This window comes from Rissa tridactyla, chromosome 2 (assembly GCF_028500815.1).
Source record: "Rissa tridactyla isolate bRisTri1 chromosome 2, bRisTri1.patW.cur.20221130, whole genome shotgun sequence".
In the NCBI taxonomy this organism is placed as follows: Eukaryota; Metazoa; Chordata; class Aves; order Charadriiformes; family Laridae; genus Rissa; species Rissa tridactyla.
The window spans coordinates 48037119-48052148 of record NC_071467.1 but is presented as its reverse complement, the minus strand read 5'-3'; the positions used below and the strand labels follow the sequence as shown (position 1 = coordinate 48052148).

Sequence of the window (15030 nt, the reverse complement as noted above, 5' to 3'; positions counted from 1 at the left end):
ATAAAAATTTTACAGTGATACACATTTCCTTCAAGTATTTGTAACATCATTTCAGAAAGTATTTTGCCAAAAGTGGGAGTAGTAACGTATATCAGAACAAGATCTTTCGCATTAGAAGTTGAATCTTCAGATTTTGACTAAAATACTCATGAACAAGGAATTTCTAACATCAAACTAAGCTCATCAAATAAATGCATTGTTCCCACTATACCTCCTTACTTTCAGCACATATTTAAGGCTTAGAATCAAATACAGTTATCAGGAACTCCCCCTTTTTAAGATATATAACACTTTGGTTTAAGAACAATCAAGTCTATCTTAAAGTGACAGTTCCTAATTGAAGTCTACACTGTAATTCTCCCTCCCACCACAGATAATATTTTTAAAGATTCTTAAAAACAGGATGCTATTTTAAAGAAAACCTACCTATACAATATATACATTTGTTAAATTAGGCATCCATCTTTACTGACAAAAACAATAGTTAATAAAGACTGCCATTTTGAGAATAAATATGAAGGTATAAAATCCACAATATACATTTGGTTTCCTTTATCGAAGGAAAAATGGAAGTTTGGGAAGAGTTTTGGGTTTGTTTTCCTCTAAAGTAAAGACTTACCAGGACAGTAAAGTTGTTCTCTTGCTATTTTAACCATTCCTCCTTCAATAACAAGAAGTGACTTATGAAAGTCAAGAAGCTAAAAATTACAGCAAGGAGCACTTTGAACCTGTGCTCAGGATTTCCTACCATCACAGTTTGCTATATTACAAGGATATTTTGGCTACACCAACATTATCAAGTCACTGATAGGCAGAAGTTAATGAGCAGGTTAATACTGATTAATGCAGAGGCACTACATCCACATTATGTATGTTTGTGGGGTTCTACTTGAAATCAGATATAATCTGGCCTCCTTGGACTGAGCAACCACATGAAGCACGTGGTTTAACACTACTTGAATAATCAAGCGTGGTCTGGGACTCCACATCTGTTAACATGTGAAGCATACACGCACAGTAGAAAGCTCAACTTAGGTTCTCTGTATCAAAACTGTTTTGTACATAAATCAGGAGATTCCATTTGTAACTGCACTGCTTCTCTAAATGAGAATGTTGATGAACATGCAGTCTTCAGCAGGCTCATAAACTATGTAAATCCAAAGCTTCAGAGAAAAATCTGTATTGTAACAGGACTCTGAAATCACAAACACAAGGAACAGCTTATTTCTAAAGAGATGAAATACTAATCAACCCAATTTTACATTACAAACTTAGTGGAATAGCCACTAGGTAAAGACACAAGTATTACTAAAAAGATAACAGTATTTCATGCTCCCTTAAGAAAAACTGCGCTTAGAAGTGAAGAGATCAAAACAATCACAAGCAGTGAAACACACAGTTGTGGAGGCATGTGCATGTACACACATTCTGCTGTACCATGATCAGATGATTAATCATGCCTCTCTTCCTCTTAATTGGACATGAAAAGCACCATGGAAAAATTTTACTGCTAAGTCTGGTCAAACATACTAAGGTAGAGCAATTTAAGACTTAATCCTATGTTCCCAGGTCTCCTGCACAGGATACAATTAATAGTGTCACTATGCAACAGTGTTGTGCAGACTGCAACAACCATGTTTCCCTTTCATAGAGCTCCATAAATTGTGAAGCTAGAGAAATTGCTTACTGTTACACAAACTCCTGAAAAATTTTTTCACACTGAACTACTCTTCTGCCTGAAGAAAATGCCTAGTACTGCTTTCCCCACCCTCACACATGCTGGCTTTCACTGCAAGAAGTTGCATATAGCATGCAGTAACGTTTTTTCCATGAAGCTAGAAGAGGAAGTCACACTTGGAGTGAAGAACTGCAGTCAGGCTTGCAGCTTGTTGAATCAGAATACACAGATAGTAGTGCAGCAACAAAACCCACTGTACCGAGCTCGAGCTCCAGCTTCTTGGTTCTCTAACCCTCGGGTCAGGTTTTTGAACAGTATGGCTCAGACTGTGAAAGTTAGGCTGCCTACACAGAAAAACAAGGATGCCCCTCCTCAAAGATTCTTCACAATGGCCACAGCTGTAAAATTAGGAAATTAAAACTGTATCATGGGGATTTAGATGCAGTTCATGAGGGCTTTCATTATTACATGACAGAGCTTGCAGAAGATCAATTACAGAAATATCAAAAATTACTACAAAATAATGAAAATTGAACAGTGAAGCTTTCCTTCACAAGCTTTTAGAAGAATGCAGAAATCAAGACAGTATCACTCTCTCAAGTAATATGCTCAAAGTCTTACATTATATCAAGGGTGGGAGTCTAATCTTTAGCCATAACTAACTCCTTTACTAAAAGAAGGTGAAGACTAGTTTGATCTATAAGCATCAACATACCATCAAGGTCTGCACTTAGACAAGCAACACTGAGGAGGATTCAGGTTTGTAAATTAATTAACTGTTGCAGCAGCTGGAACAAAAAGAGTTACAACTAAGCAAAAACAGAATTAAGTATTCTTCAGAATGAACATTTCATTTTGAATAGTCTGCCTGTTTTTATTTGCTAGATGTGTTTTGAAAGCCTTTCACCAAAGAAACTAAAGACATATTTAAGTAACTTCAGAATTCCAAGGACGTGAGCTTCTGCATTTATCTCTGCTGCATTCTCACATAGCTCATGAGTGTGGCTAAACAAAGGGAAAAACATTTATTATCAAGTTATGATAAGTTATTAAGACCTGGCACAGAATTAAGGCAAATTTTAACACATACTAGCTTTTAAGTTCACGCCATTTTTTAAGTAGCGGTGCAAAAATCTAACTCAAGTGACAGTACAAGTTTCATTTTCTTGCACTGTTCCCTCAACACATAACATGAAGAGGCTGAAGTCTGAGTTAAGCATCTGTCAAAAACGACATCTGACAAATGTCACTTCATTGCTATTCTGACGAGCAGTTCCATTCTGACTGCTGTTTTGCAAGCAGTGTCTTAGCTTGCACAGCTTAGCTAAATTTTAAAGAAATTCCAAATAGTCTCTTAAAGCATTGCAGTAAGCTAAATGATTGGGTTCTCTTAAGTGGCCAGTTTCCATTTTTGCTGGTGCTTTACATGGTTATTTCACCTATGCCACATAACCAGCTCAATTGCCATCTTTTCTTTGCACAGGTCCTACTGACAGAAACAGGAAAAAAAAGTATATATGATAAAACTACAGGTACGGGAACGCAAAGACTTGTGCCTGAAATTACAGTTAATGTTTCTGAAACAGTGACCACACTTTCAACGACTGGGTACTTTGCTAACAGCCTTACCATAAGTGTGAAATCCAAAAAGATCAACAGCAAGAGTCAAGGACAAGTATTGGCCAGATAACAGTAAAGTAATTTTACAAAAAAAAAAAAATCAGTTTAGAAGAGCTAGATTCACAGACACCTTTCTCCTCACCCCTGATGTCTCCAGGAGCAGCCCAACTTCCAAGGTTCCACAGAGAAGAACAGATCGAATAAAATTAAACAGAGTTAGCAGCAGCCCGGGGCAACCCCGTCAAACGGGTCCCTCCGCAGAGCCTGTCACAGCTCCGGGTAACACCCGTCCGAGCGGCCACCTCCACGGCCCGGGGAAAGGGGGTCTCGCCTCCCGCCTCCGCTGCGGCAGTCCGGGCGGGACCCCTGCCCTCCCCGGGCGGAAGGGAGGGCCACCGCCTCCCCCGCCCCGCGTAAACAAGCCTTGATCCCGGCTCCGCTCCCGGCACCGACCTTCCGAGGTGAGGCGACAGAATGGTTTCACCAGCTCGGCGAAGCTCAGGTTGTTCTTGCGGGTGAGCCTCTCCGCCTCCTCGCTGCACAGCGCGGCCACCAAGGGCACGAACGAGTCCTGGATGAACTCCTGCACTGACTGCACGCACTGGGCCATCGCCGCCGCCCGGGGGCCCGGGCCGGCCCCGCCACCTTCCTCTGCTCTTCTCCACTCGGCCCCGCCGGCTTCCCCTCCTCTCGCCGTGTGTCCACCCGCCGCTGCCTGCCCGCGGCTCCCGCTCCGGCCGCCCGCCGACGCCGCGGCCACCGAGCGCTCAGCGACCGGCCAGCGCCGCCATGTTGCACCTCAGCCGAGCCCCTCGGGGAGCGCCCGCTCCCAGCGGCCCCCGCGCCCGCTCATGTGATTGGCCCAAAGGGGCGGGGCCGGGCCGGGGCGGAAGCGGACGAGAAGGGGGAAGCGACGGTGGCCGGGCGGGGGTGCGTGTGTGTGATCCGTCCGTCCGCCACCCCACCCCCTGCCCCGCAGAGGGTCGTTGGTGCGTTCCGAGGGGGTGGGCGTGGGGAGTCGTCACCAACGGTCTTCGCCTGGCCTGAAGCGGCCGGCGCCCGGCCCGGGGGTCTCTCTGCCGCCGGGAAGGCGGTTTGCGGCAGGCCGAGGGCTGGCGATGGGCCTGGGCTCCCAGCCGCTGCGATCCCCCTGCCCGCGCCGGGGCGGCAACCGCCCCGCCGGGCAGGTCGCCCCGCCGAGGAGGCCGCTCGCCTCACACACGCCTCTACACCCACACACACACACACTCTTCCCCCCCCCCCCACCCCCCGCATCGTGGCTGGGCAGCTTTTCGTCCGGCGGAGGCACTGCTTATTGAACGAGGTGCAGGAGGAGGGGGGAGTTGGATCAGCCAGGGTTTTGCAGAGCTATTAACCGCCCGAAAAAAAAACCGTTCTGGAGTTTTTATTAAGAAAAAAAAAAATAGCCAGAATGGTTAAAAAGTAAAGAGTTGTTTGGGGTTTCTCTGACAGACCTGTCACTGCATGAAATGAAAATCTTGCAAAATGACTTAATTTTTGAGATTCACCTATTAACACACGATGTTATACAAAGTCCTGCTTTTACATGTGTAACCTGAGGAAGTAAATGACGTGGAAGGAGTCCAACAGTGATGATCAGTGACAATTAAGAATGAGTAATTTTTATATGTTCTTCACAAAAGTAGTGCACTGTAGTAGGGTTGGGTTTTAACACTGTCAGGACAGTCCTTAGGACAAGGCTTGTGAACATCACCAAAAAAGCCCTTGTGTCTTTGGAAATCAAGGCTTAACAAGATCATAATAGAGCATGAATTCAACAGTAAGGTTTGGAAATCATTAGCCAGTTTTGGAGTATTTGGCAGGCCTGTCAGAAGCAGGAAGTTTTTTACCAATTAACAGAAGTGAGCCAGGGTAAGTACAAGAGAGAGAGCTTATTCTGAGGGAAGACTTAAAACATGAGATCACTCCTTTCTAAATGCAAATGTCAGAGGCAGAGATGTTATTATCACTTAGATTCAATGGGAGATCGCACATTATTTTTCAGATGCGTGACTTACAAAGGCATAAGAAGCCAAGCCTCATTATTTCTATTAAAAAAAAAGGCTAAAGGAAGATGAGGTTATTTTTGTAGCTGATATTACAGAATTAATACATCCTAATTGAAAACCAAATAAAATTTGGAAAAATAATATCTAATTGTCTTCCCTAACAAATTCAGTAATTTGGAAATTAGTGTTAACTCATTTGTCTACATCAGTTGCGTCAGCAACTTCCTCTGTGAATGAAAAATTAGTTATCCTGCAAATATTTATGGCTTATCCACATTTCAAAATTCCCCAGAGCTATTCCAAAATAATGTTTTCACAGATAGTTTAAAGTATGACCTCCACATGGGCACTTTGGAAGAACAGTGCTTCTCCCCCATTCCTTGTAATCCATTACTTCAGAACAGTACACTAATTACATCTGGTAGATTGAAGTGGATCAGAAGTCCCAATCCTGTTCACACGTGACTTGACATTAAAAATTATTTTAGAATTCTGACCATCATTATGTCTTTCTGTCAGAGATTGAATTTTTTATTCCAGTTTCTGGCAGAGATTCAAATTTTGTGTGTCTATTAGCAATCTTTGGTAGCCATTACAGAGTGAGAAATTGTTCATTTTTATTGTAATTGCGTTGTTTTTTTTTAAATTAGAGCATTCTAAACCTACATTTCTGTGCTCAAAACTTATTTTCTGTGTATAGAATCATAGAATCATAGAATCATAGAATGGTTTGGGTTGGAAGGGACCTTAAAGATCATCCAGTTCCAACCCCCCTGCCATGGGCAGGGACACCTCCCACTAGACCAGGCTGCTCAAAGCCCCATCCAGCCTGGCCCTGAACACTCCCAGGGATGGGGCATCCACAGCTTCTCTGGGCAACTGTTCCAGTGCCTCACCGCTCTCATAGTAAAGAATTTCTTCCTAATATCTATCCCATTTTCTTTTTACCCAGTATTAGGAATTTCCTCCTTAGAATTTCTGTCGGAGGATGTCGGAGTGGGAGACGGACCCGGAGTAACGATGGAATCTCAATATGAGTATGATCGTTCTCCCTCCATTCAAGTTTTCACAGAGTATATATAGACAGGCAATAAGAGCACGCGCTAGCGGCAGCGATATGATTGACTTACATTCTCTGTTCACGCGCTGTCCATGCAGTTCATTCACAGATCAGGTTGGTTACAAGAATTCACATAGTAAATTACTTAGTCATTAGCACAACATGTTTTCTACCTTCTCAGTTCCCGTTTTTCCCATGTACTAATTCCATCTTCTACCACCTGTTTTGCTCTTAATCTAATTTCTCATAGTAGGGAGGCTGGCTCACGTGACCATTTTCTCTCAGACACATTCCTACAAATTTCTCTCTCTCATGGCAGTTCTCTCCCAGTACGACACTGTCCCAAGGACTGGTGCTGTCACAAGAGTTTCAAGCAGCTCTGCCATCTCCAGGGATGTGTAGTGTTTTCCCATGATGGAGAACCTTTGATTCAGCCTCTGACTTGCCTGCCCTACTAAGGAAGGATAAACAACCCCATCGTCAATGAACACGGTAGCTCAGGGTGTTGTGTCACAGATCTGTTGCTAAAAATAGTGTCATCAAAGAGGATTCAAGTAACGTTATCTTTATTTACAAGGCAGAAAGCACATTAGAAGGAATATAATAGATCATCGCTGATTACTTGTATCATTCCCAAACCTGGCTATGTGTGCACAAAATTTTGCTTTCGAAGTCTGACGGTGTACAAATAGACAGGACAGAGAGTGGACAGAAGTACAAAGGGATAATAAGAAGTCATGAATCCATGCTTTAACCATCTGAATTACTTAACTGAAAATACTGTTTTTTACAGAGGGAGGGATGGATCAAAGGAAACAGCAAGCGAACAGAAGTGAGATTGTGTTGTATGGGGTGGGACAGGGGAGGCCTAGTCAGAGGGAATAGGAAAAGAGAACAAATAGTGAGAAAAGTATCTTGAATAGACCAGAACAAAAATATCACTAAGGCAGAAAAATATGTCCACTGTTTTGATTGTAAAAAAACAGAACATGACTGTAAAACTTGGACTTGAAAGTGCTTATCCTCTACCCCTCTGCTGCTTGCTTGCAGCTGCCAGGAGTGCTCTCTCACTCCCTCGGGCTGGAAGCTCCCTCAGCTTACAAGTTCTGTGATTCCTTTGTGCAGATGGCCAAGCCGGAGAGCGGGAGCTTTCTGCTGAACTGAGCTGCTGCTGAGGAAACGTATTTGAAAGATTTTTTTTTCACCTGTTAATAAAATACTATTTGTATTATTGTGTAGGTTTAAGACAGAGGAAAAAGAATACAGAATTGCAAGTGCTGCAAACTCAAGTTGAACCCAATGCTTTCATTTGCAGTGATTGAAATATGGAACGTGTCTGTTTCCTTGTAAAGTTAGTTACAGGTTAAACTGTACCCTTGAAAGTTCATGTTATGAACTCCCAGCTCCCTGCAAACTTCAAGGGTGCATTTGAGTTTTTGCTCAGTTCAAGCTTCTGCAGAGTTATGGAAGTGATGTTTTGCACAGCAATTCACTCCAGCATAACTTGAAGGGAGATTTTAGGATTTAGCTAAACTCATGCAAGAAGTTACATATTGTGGGAGGGAGGGGAGTTGGTTGCTTGGTTTTCTTTTAAATAAACCACGCTGATACGCAAACAAAAGTTAGGTACCGGTGTGGATTTACAGCCAGTTAGCTGTCATGTGGTAACTCCTCAAGGTTACCCCGGGAACCTGATTTCTCAGCTTTTGGATTTGGGTATGGCCTCCACAAGCTTCCTGGACAATGTGATCCCCAGCGTTAGCTGTTCTGCACCAGCGTCGCTGGTGTGGCAGATGAATTTGCTGCCAGAGTGAGGCTGTGGTCCCTGCAGCCTGCCCTGCACCAGTAGCCCTCTGAGCTTCACTCCTTCCACAGACCAGGAGAAGCTCGTGAAATGCCCTTCTGTGCCTTGCAAGACAAACAAAAAGCAACACATGCAGACAGAAGAAAGAACGACTCATCCTGTGCTGAATCAACTCACGTTTTCCCAGAAGACAAGGAAAAAAACAATTCTGAAGGAAGGTTTTACACGCCCAGGCAATAAGAAGTGACAGGGGCCTCAAGTACGTACCAAGGCCATAGGCACCAAGCCATGGTCACCCAGGCAATCCTCTGACTCACAGACACGCTGGCTGAAGCAGAAGGTCAGATCTGCAGCTGCAAGAGTTAAACAGTAAGGTTTGCCCAGCCATGCCTCAGGGTGGGTCATAAAGAGGAGTAGATGGCAGCAGATGGTCAGTCTCCAGCTCTTCTGAATCAATTGGACACTGTCCCTGACAACTCGGGGATCCCGATGGGGGATCCCAATGCGATGCCTTTGATGGGCATGGGATGGGAACGCATGGTCATGCAGTTCTCCTTCCAGGCACGATAATACAGCTCCTCCTGTGAAACTCCCAGTACCTAGAGAGCTAGAAAGAGCTGGTAGCTCTTAATGATGCTGCTCTGGGTGGGGTTTCCAAGGTAATAGTTCTCTAGAACCTCTCTTTTGTTCCCCATAGAAGCAACCATCTACCACTCCCCTGACTCAGCCCAGGATTAACAGCAATCTTTTATTCTTTGCCAGTGTTGCCCCAAGGCTTTTAAGTTAAGAGCCTCTTTTTATTAACAGATGTAAATCTAAAAAGACTCCATAAGAATCAATGTAAGTTTTTCATATAAGTATGGGGCCGGCACATTGCAAAAGAGAAAGAGGAGTAGAAGGAAGGAAAGTAAATGGGTCCAAACTCAGCACCTTGAACCTTAGCTCCAATCACCACAAAACATAGGGACAGGTATAATTCTCAGTTTCCTCATAAGAAAAAGTGAAGCTCACTCGCTCACTCTCTCTCTGCCATGGTTTAGCCCCAGCGCACAACTAGGACCATGCAGCTGGCTTACTTTCCCCAGCTGAGATGGGGAAGGGAATCAGAAAAGTAAAAGTGAGAAAACTTGTGGGTTGAGATAAAGATGGTTTAATAGGTAAAGCAAAAGCCATGTGCACAAGCACAGCAAAACAAGGAATTAATTCCCAGCTTCCCATCGGCAGACAGGTCTTCAGCCATCCCCAGGAAAGCAGGGCTCCATCATGCATAAAGGTTACTTGGAAAGACAAATGCCATCACTCCGAACATCCACCCTTCCTTCTTCTTCCCCCAGCTTTATATACTGAGCATGACATCACATGGTATGGAATATCCCTCTGGTCAGTTGAGGTCGGCTGTCCCAGCTGTGTCCCCTCCCAACTTCTTGTGACCTCCCAGTCTACTCACTGGCGGGGTGATATGAGGAACAGAGAAGTCCTTGAATATTGTAAACATCACTTAGCAACAACTAAAACCAATAGGTATTATTGATATTGCTTTCACAGCAATCACTAGAAATAAAATTAACTCTATCCCAGCTGAAGCCAGGACACACTCACACACACTCAGTCTCACACTTTCCTTCTCTTTTCCTAGTGATCTCGGAGACTTCTACCTTAAATCAGCCATCCTTGCTGTATGTTTCTTGAAACTATATTTGTATATGTGCCCTTTGTCAGAGGAATTCCTGTCAATAATGTTAAAATCAAGCAATCTAAAAAAAATAATTCATTGGGGGAATAATTAAAGAACTTAAATGTGTAGACAGCTGGGGATGTGAAAACGCATTCTCAAGAGGATTTGTGATTTCAGAACTTTTCATGATGTAATCATGAACGTTCAACATCTGTTCACCTGAGATGAATTCCCATGAAAATCCTCTGAAATTAAGGAAAAAATGCTTTTGCTTTAAGTGCAATGAAAGTAAACACTATTTTCTGTCTAACAGAAAGCTCTCTTTTTTATACCATGTTATATAGCAAAACAGTAAATAAATCCGGACCTGAAGCTACCTTTTCAATTTTGTTTGCAAAAAATTTACAGTAAATTAGATTGTACCATGCCATGTATGAAAACCAACCTTCCTGTAAGTCATTGCAAGGCGATTTGTGAGCAAACTTGGTCACCAGCATGGTGCAGGCCTGTTGCCCGTGAACACCATGACAGCCAGCAATGCCATGGCCACTGCCAGCGATGCTGTTGCCTGTGAGCACAGACGGCAGCAGGGAGGGATTGAGAAGCTATCATGTCCTCGAGTTAATTTTAATGTAGTCAGGTTTGATTGTGGTTTAAGACCAGATGCAATATTTCTAGTATATAAATTTTTGTTACTGATGTCCACAGAGAATCTACAAATTTTCACGTTACCTGTGCAAGCTGTGTTGTTAAAAGATCCGAGATACTGACTTTACAAATTTTTGCTATTCAGTTACATTTTAATATTTTCAGTCAAACAGCAATGTGCTTAATGCATAGAAACTTGCAAAGACATCTTAATACTAATTTTTTATCATTTTTTTTCTTAAAAGGGAATGGTGGTACATTACTGTTGTGTTCAACTGGATTTTCACTTCTGCTTTTCAACATATTTAAGTAATTACTCTTGGAGACAGGAGAAGATGAAAATGAGCCAAACAGTAGATTCTCGCTTAGCAGTCAATATTTTCCTGGCTCACGAAGAGTATCTTCCCTAGGTTTTTAGTTACATAAATAAAGTGCTACGCAGTGCAAAGTCATACAATAATAATAAAATGCCTTGGGATGATAACATCAGAGTTTTCCATTGTTCACCAGATATTTCTCCAGGGGATAAAATCAATGTGAGATTTCCTGTCTTTTGTATGATTGGAACTGCATCTCTGTCTTTCTGCAAACAGATTTACCACATTTAAGAGAGCAAACAAAGCAAAAAAACTAAATAAACTTTTCCTCGTCATTTAATGAAATTCAATCTTTGAATCAACAGTGCAGCTTTTCACTGCAAAAGGTATTCAATGCATTAGAAACAGCTAAATAGCCATAGAAAGACCTTCTCAAGCTTGCCGTAATTTAACGGTCACAATAGCCAAGTAGATGCAATTCATCTATCCCAACACAGGCTGATTGAATAGAAGGAAATTTTTAAAACTGCCGTTATTGTATGCAAAAAGGTGTGAGAAGTAACATTTCCAAACCAACATTTTGTAATTCAGGTGCTAATAAATAGAATTTGCAGTATTCCTAGAAAGTACCCTGTTTAGACTCTCCGTGACTGTAAATTATCGCAGTTGGCCAAAAAATTGAAGAGCAGGAGAATAGAAGCACTGGTCAAGAGATATTTCTTTACTAATGGCACAATTAAAAATTCAGTTGGAAAAAGTTTCTTCAAGTTACATGTTCCTTTCATTCTGTGTGTCTGAAGAGTTTAGGGAAAGATGAAAAAGTCCAAATAGCATGTAAAATCTATGAGTTTTACTCGGTTTAATAATTCTTTCAACCTCAGTGACTGCTGAATAAAATCAGTGATAAAAATAACTTCTGTGCGTTTCTATTTATCTTAGGAGCCATCATGTGGATGTCTACTTAGGGAGTAGTTTCACAAGTAATTAAAGCAAACTTAAGCCTCACTGACAAAAAAAAAAAACAAAACCAAACAGTTCCACCCTCCCCAATTGCTCTCCACTTTGTGCTAGCACTTTGTACCCCCAGAAGTCTTTCTCAAGTCTTTCTCAAGTGGAGACATAATCACCTGGAGCAATGAACTCACACACCTGAAAATTAACTCTATTTTTAAGAAGTGGTCCAGCTTACCACTTGGCCAAAACTGCACAAACAGGAGAAAGGGGCCATGACTCTGGGCTGGAGACAGGACCAGGCCTTTCAAAGGAAAGCTGGGCTGTGAGTGACCTCAGCCATCTGCAAAACCACCGTGGAGTTGATGAAATGTTCCTTAGACGGCATGAACTGGACCTGCAGAGGCAATACACAGGATATAACTTTGGCACTATTTTGGTTTGGATGAGGAGCACGCTTGCTCTCTGCACTTTGGGTTCATATGAAGGAATGGGGTTAGATGTAATTGAACTAGAAAATGCTTTCCATGGACATAGCTACTGCACTCATACTGTTAATGGGAGTCCAGTCCACAAGTTGAAAAGCGTCAGCTGTTACAGCCTACGAAATCCACTCCTTGTAGGATGCACGACTTGCTAATGTAGACATAGACACATATTAACTTCTCTCAGCTCTGTTTTGAGGGTAATTTCAGTCATCTGCTACTGCCTGCACTGAAAGCACCAGAGCTCCTTCCTTGGTAATGCCGAGGCAAAAGGGCTGACAACAGGGAAACAAAGAAGATGTAATTTTATTTATTGAGGTTTATTATCTGCTTTAAGTATTCCTGCTGAATGTAAGAAATACTACTTTTATTCTGCAATATTATTCAACTTCTCAATTGCTGTATTATCATTTGAAGCATAAAGGAATTAATTCTGACCTGAATTATATCAGGAGTCACTGAATTTAGTGCACAAGATGTGATTGTTCCACTGGTGTTTGTAGGGATAGCTTGGGAAGAGGTGGGGGGCAAAGGGGAGACAGCATCAGAGCGCTTCCAGACAGCACAATGCCAACACGAGAGAGAATCATCCTCCCTGCTAGGAACTAGAATAAAATGGATTATTATATTTTTGCTGTTTGGGAAAGAAAGGAAATGAAGGAAGGAAAAGGAGTGTGTTAGATTGAGTCTGACAGTGCTGGCTCCCAAATTGGAAAGCCATGACCATGGGATATAATCTCTTTTTCTTCCACGTCTTGTGTCCTGTACCAGCCATGGCAAGGTAAAGTCCAAACTTTCCAACCACTTCCAAACAGCCTGCTTAAATTTTTACGTTTAGTAATTCCATTTAATTAAGAAAGGTATTTCACATTACAGCATAAATTACACATCAAAAGCATGGCATTGCCAAGTCAAAATTAATTTCACAAATTAACAAAAAGATTTAAAACCTTCTCTGAAAATGCTAGCAATTAAAAATATCAATGCTTATATGGCTTGTCTTTTTAGCTGAATTCCCCTGGGACAACACTGTAGTTCCTCAAGGTACAACAAGAAGTTAGAGATTGCACCATGATTTTATAAAAACAACTTCATGGCAACACATGCTGTCATCAGGCACCATGTGTCTGCTTCAATTGACCTTACCCAATTACTTAATGTTATGATTCACTCTAAGAAAGATTAAGACATTAAGGTTTTAGAAAGCTATACCGAATAATATCATTGTCAGAGATTACTCTCTCATATAATAGTTTCACTAAAATCAGGTAAATAGATGAAGGGTCATCATGTAAAGATGCTCACTGAAATTGAAATTCACATTTCAAGGCACCAGCACTGCTGCCTGACATACGTGCATGCTCTAGTGTCTCCCTTTTGGGAGGGGGAAATACTGGCCTCTGTGACTTGCATAAATGACAGGAAACTCATACAAGGAAATCCTCTACAATGTTAGCATTTTTAATTAGGACAAGGGAACAAGGAGGAAAGGCGGCTCGGTGTGCTTTTTTTTGGACAGTCAACAAACATCTGTTGTTGTGCTTCAACAAGTATTTTCAATTGTAAAACCATGGGGTTTGTGTGGGTGGGGACGTGCTCTGTGGTTTAGCAGCAATGTTTATTATACGCACACTCAGGTTACACCAGGGGAAAGGTATCCCAGAGCCTCTGCTCAGGAACTGTCGCCCTGCGTCTCATACCCTTCGATTATCCCCATGTCCCTAATGCAATTTTGTGCAGATTATCTGTGGACACGGGCTATCTGAAGTATGCTATGCCTTGATTGAAGTGACAGTGAAGCCACATTAAGGGCCCAAGAGGGAAAACTATTCAGTGTTTTATCATGTTATGATGTTCTGAGCTCTTCTCTCTGAAGGTTATGCTCATATCCCTTCAATGGAGGCTGTGTTTGCTAAATATCATGGCTTCGGTAGCCCTTGCTGTTGTCAGCAGAGCTAATAAAACCAGCCAGCAGGCCGAGCTCAGCCTCTTCGAGCTACTGCCTGCCTGAGCCTTCTCATACAATATTTCTCTCTCTTTCCTTGGGCCTGCCCCGATGACTAATCCCAATGTCACCTTCCCCGTGGGGAGTTCTGGGTGAGGACACCTGGTCCCCCAGCCCCCGGGGTGCCTTGGCAGCGGGTGCCGGGAAGGCTCTGAGTGGGCATTTGGAGCAGCCACAGCAGCCCACAGATGGGGCTGGGACCGTTTCTGGGTGAGGAACTGAAGAAGGCCCAAGTCTCAACAGAGCAGCTCTGTTGTCGGGTGGAGGCTCTAGCAAGGGCAGGCACCACCAGACAAATTTATATATACACAGAGAAGATGATGATATTGTTTTACCTCTTTGAATCTAAAAATACATGAATAAGCATCGCTGTCACTCCAAAGTTAACAAACCCCTTCAGGTTTTGTGAGTCTCCAGAATACTTAGTTGAACGATGCTCAAAGCCCTCAAAAACAGACAATAAAGACCTGATAAACAGTGAAAATTTACATCTGAGTACCCAAAGCTGTCTGATATGAATCAATAAATGCCCAACTTTGCCCTACATGAACAGTGGCGTACTGCAGCTGTTTCTTTCAAAACCAAGTAAAAAGTGCACAGCACTCAGATAAACAACAACTAAACTGAAGTGTTTAATTTTATCTCTTGATGAAGAAAAAAAATTTTTAGGTGAGTCGCACTAAGCAGAGGTTCCTTCACTTGTTCTGCACTTACAGCAGTGAACCTAATGCAATAAATATCCTAATTTTCAACTTCT

General features: G+C 42.5%; 1 protein-coding gene across 7 annotated transcripts in view; it reads right to left on the bottom strand.

Moving 5' to 3' along the window:
• TRAPPC8 (trafficking protein particle complex subunit 8) overlaps window positions 1-4137 on the bottom strand; it is a 56848-nt gene extending 52711 nt beyond the window's left edge. For 3 of the 7 annotated variants that reach the window (XR_008465127.1, XM_054193412.1, XM_054193414.1), the window contains exon 1: window positions 3752-4137. Coding sequence is in view for 6 of the 7 variants with exons in the window: in XM_054193412.1 (XP_054049387.1) it covers window positions 3752-3908 (157 nt within the window). In the remaining variant the exon portion in view is untranslated. The remainder of the gene's footprint in view (window positions 1-3751) is intronic. The other 4 variants (XM_054193408.1, XM_054193411.1, XM_054193409.1 and 1 more) reach the window with 2 other exon arrangements.
• Between the last annotated feature and the right edge of the window lie 10893 nt (window positions 4138-15030).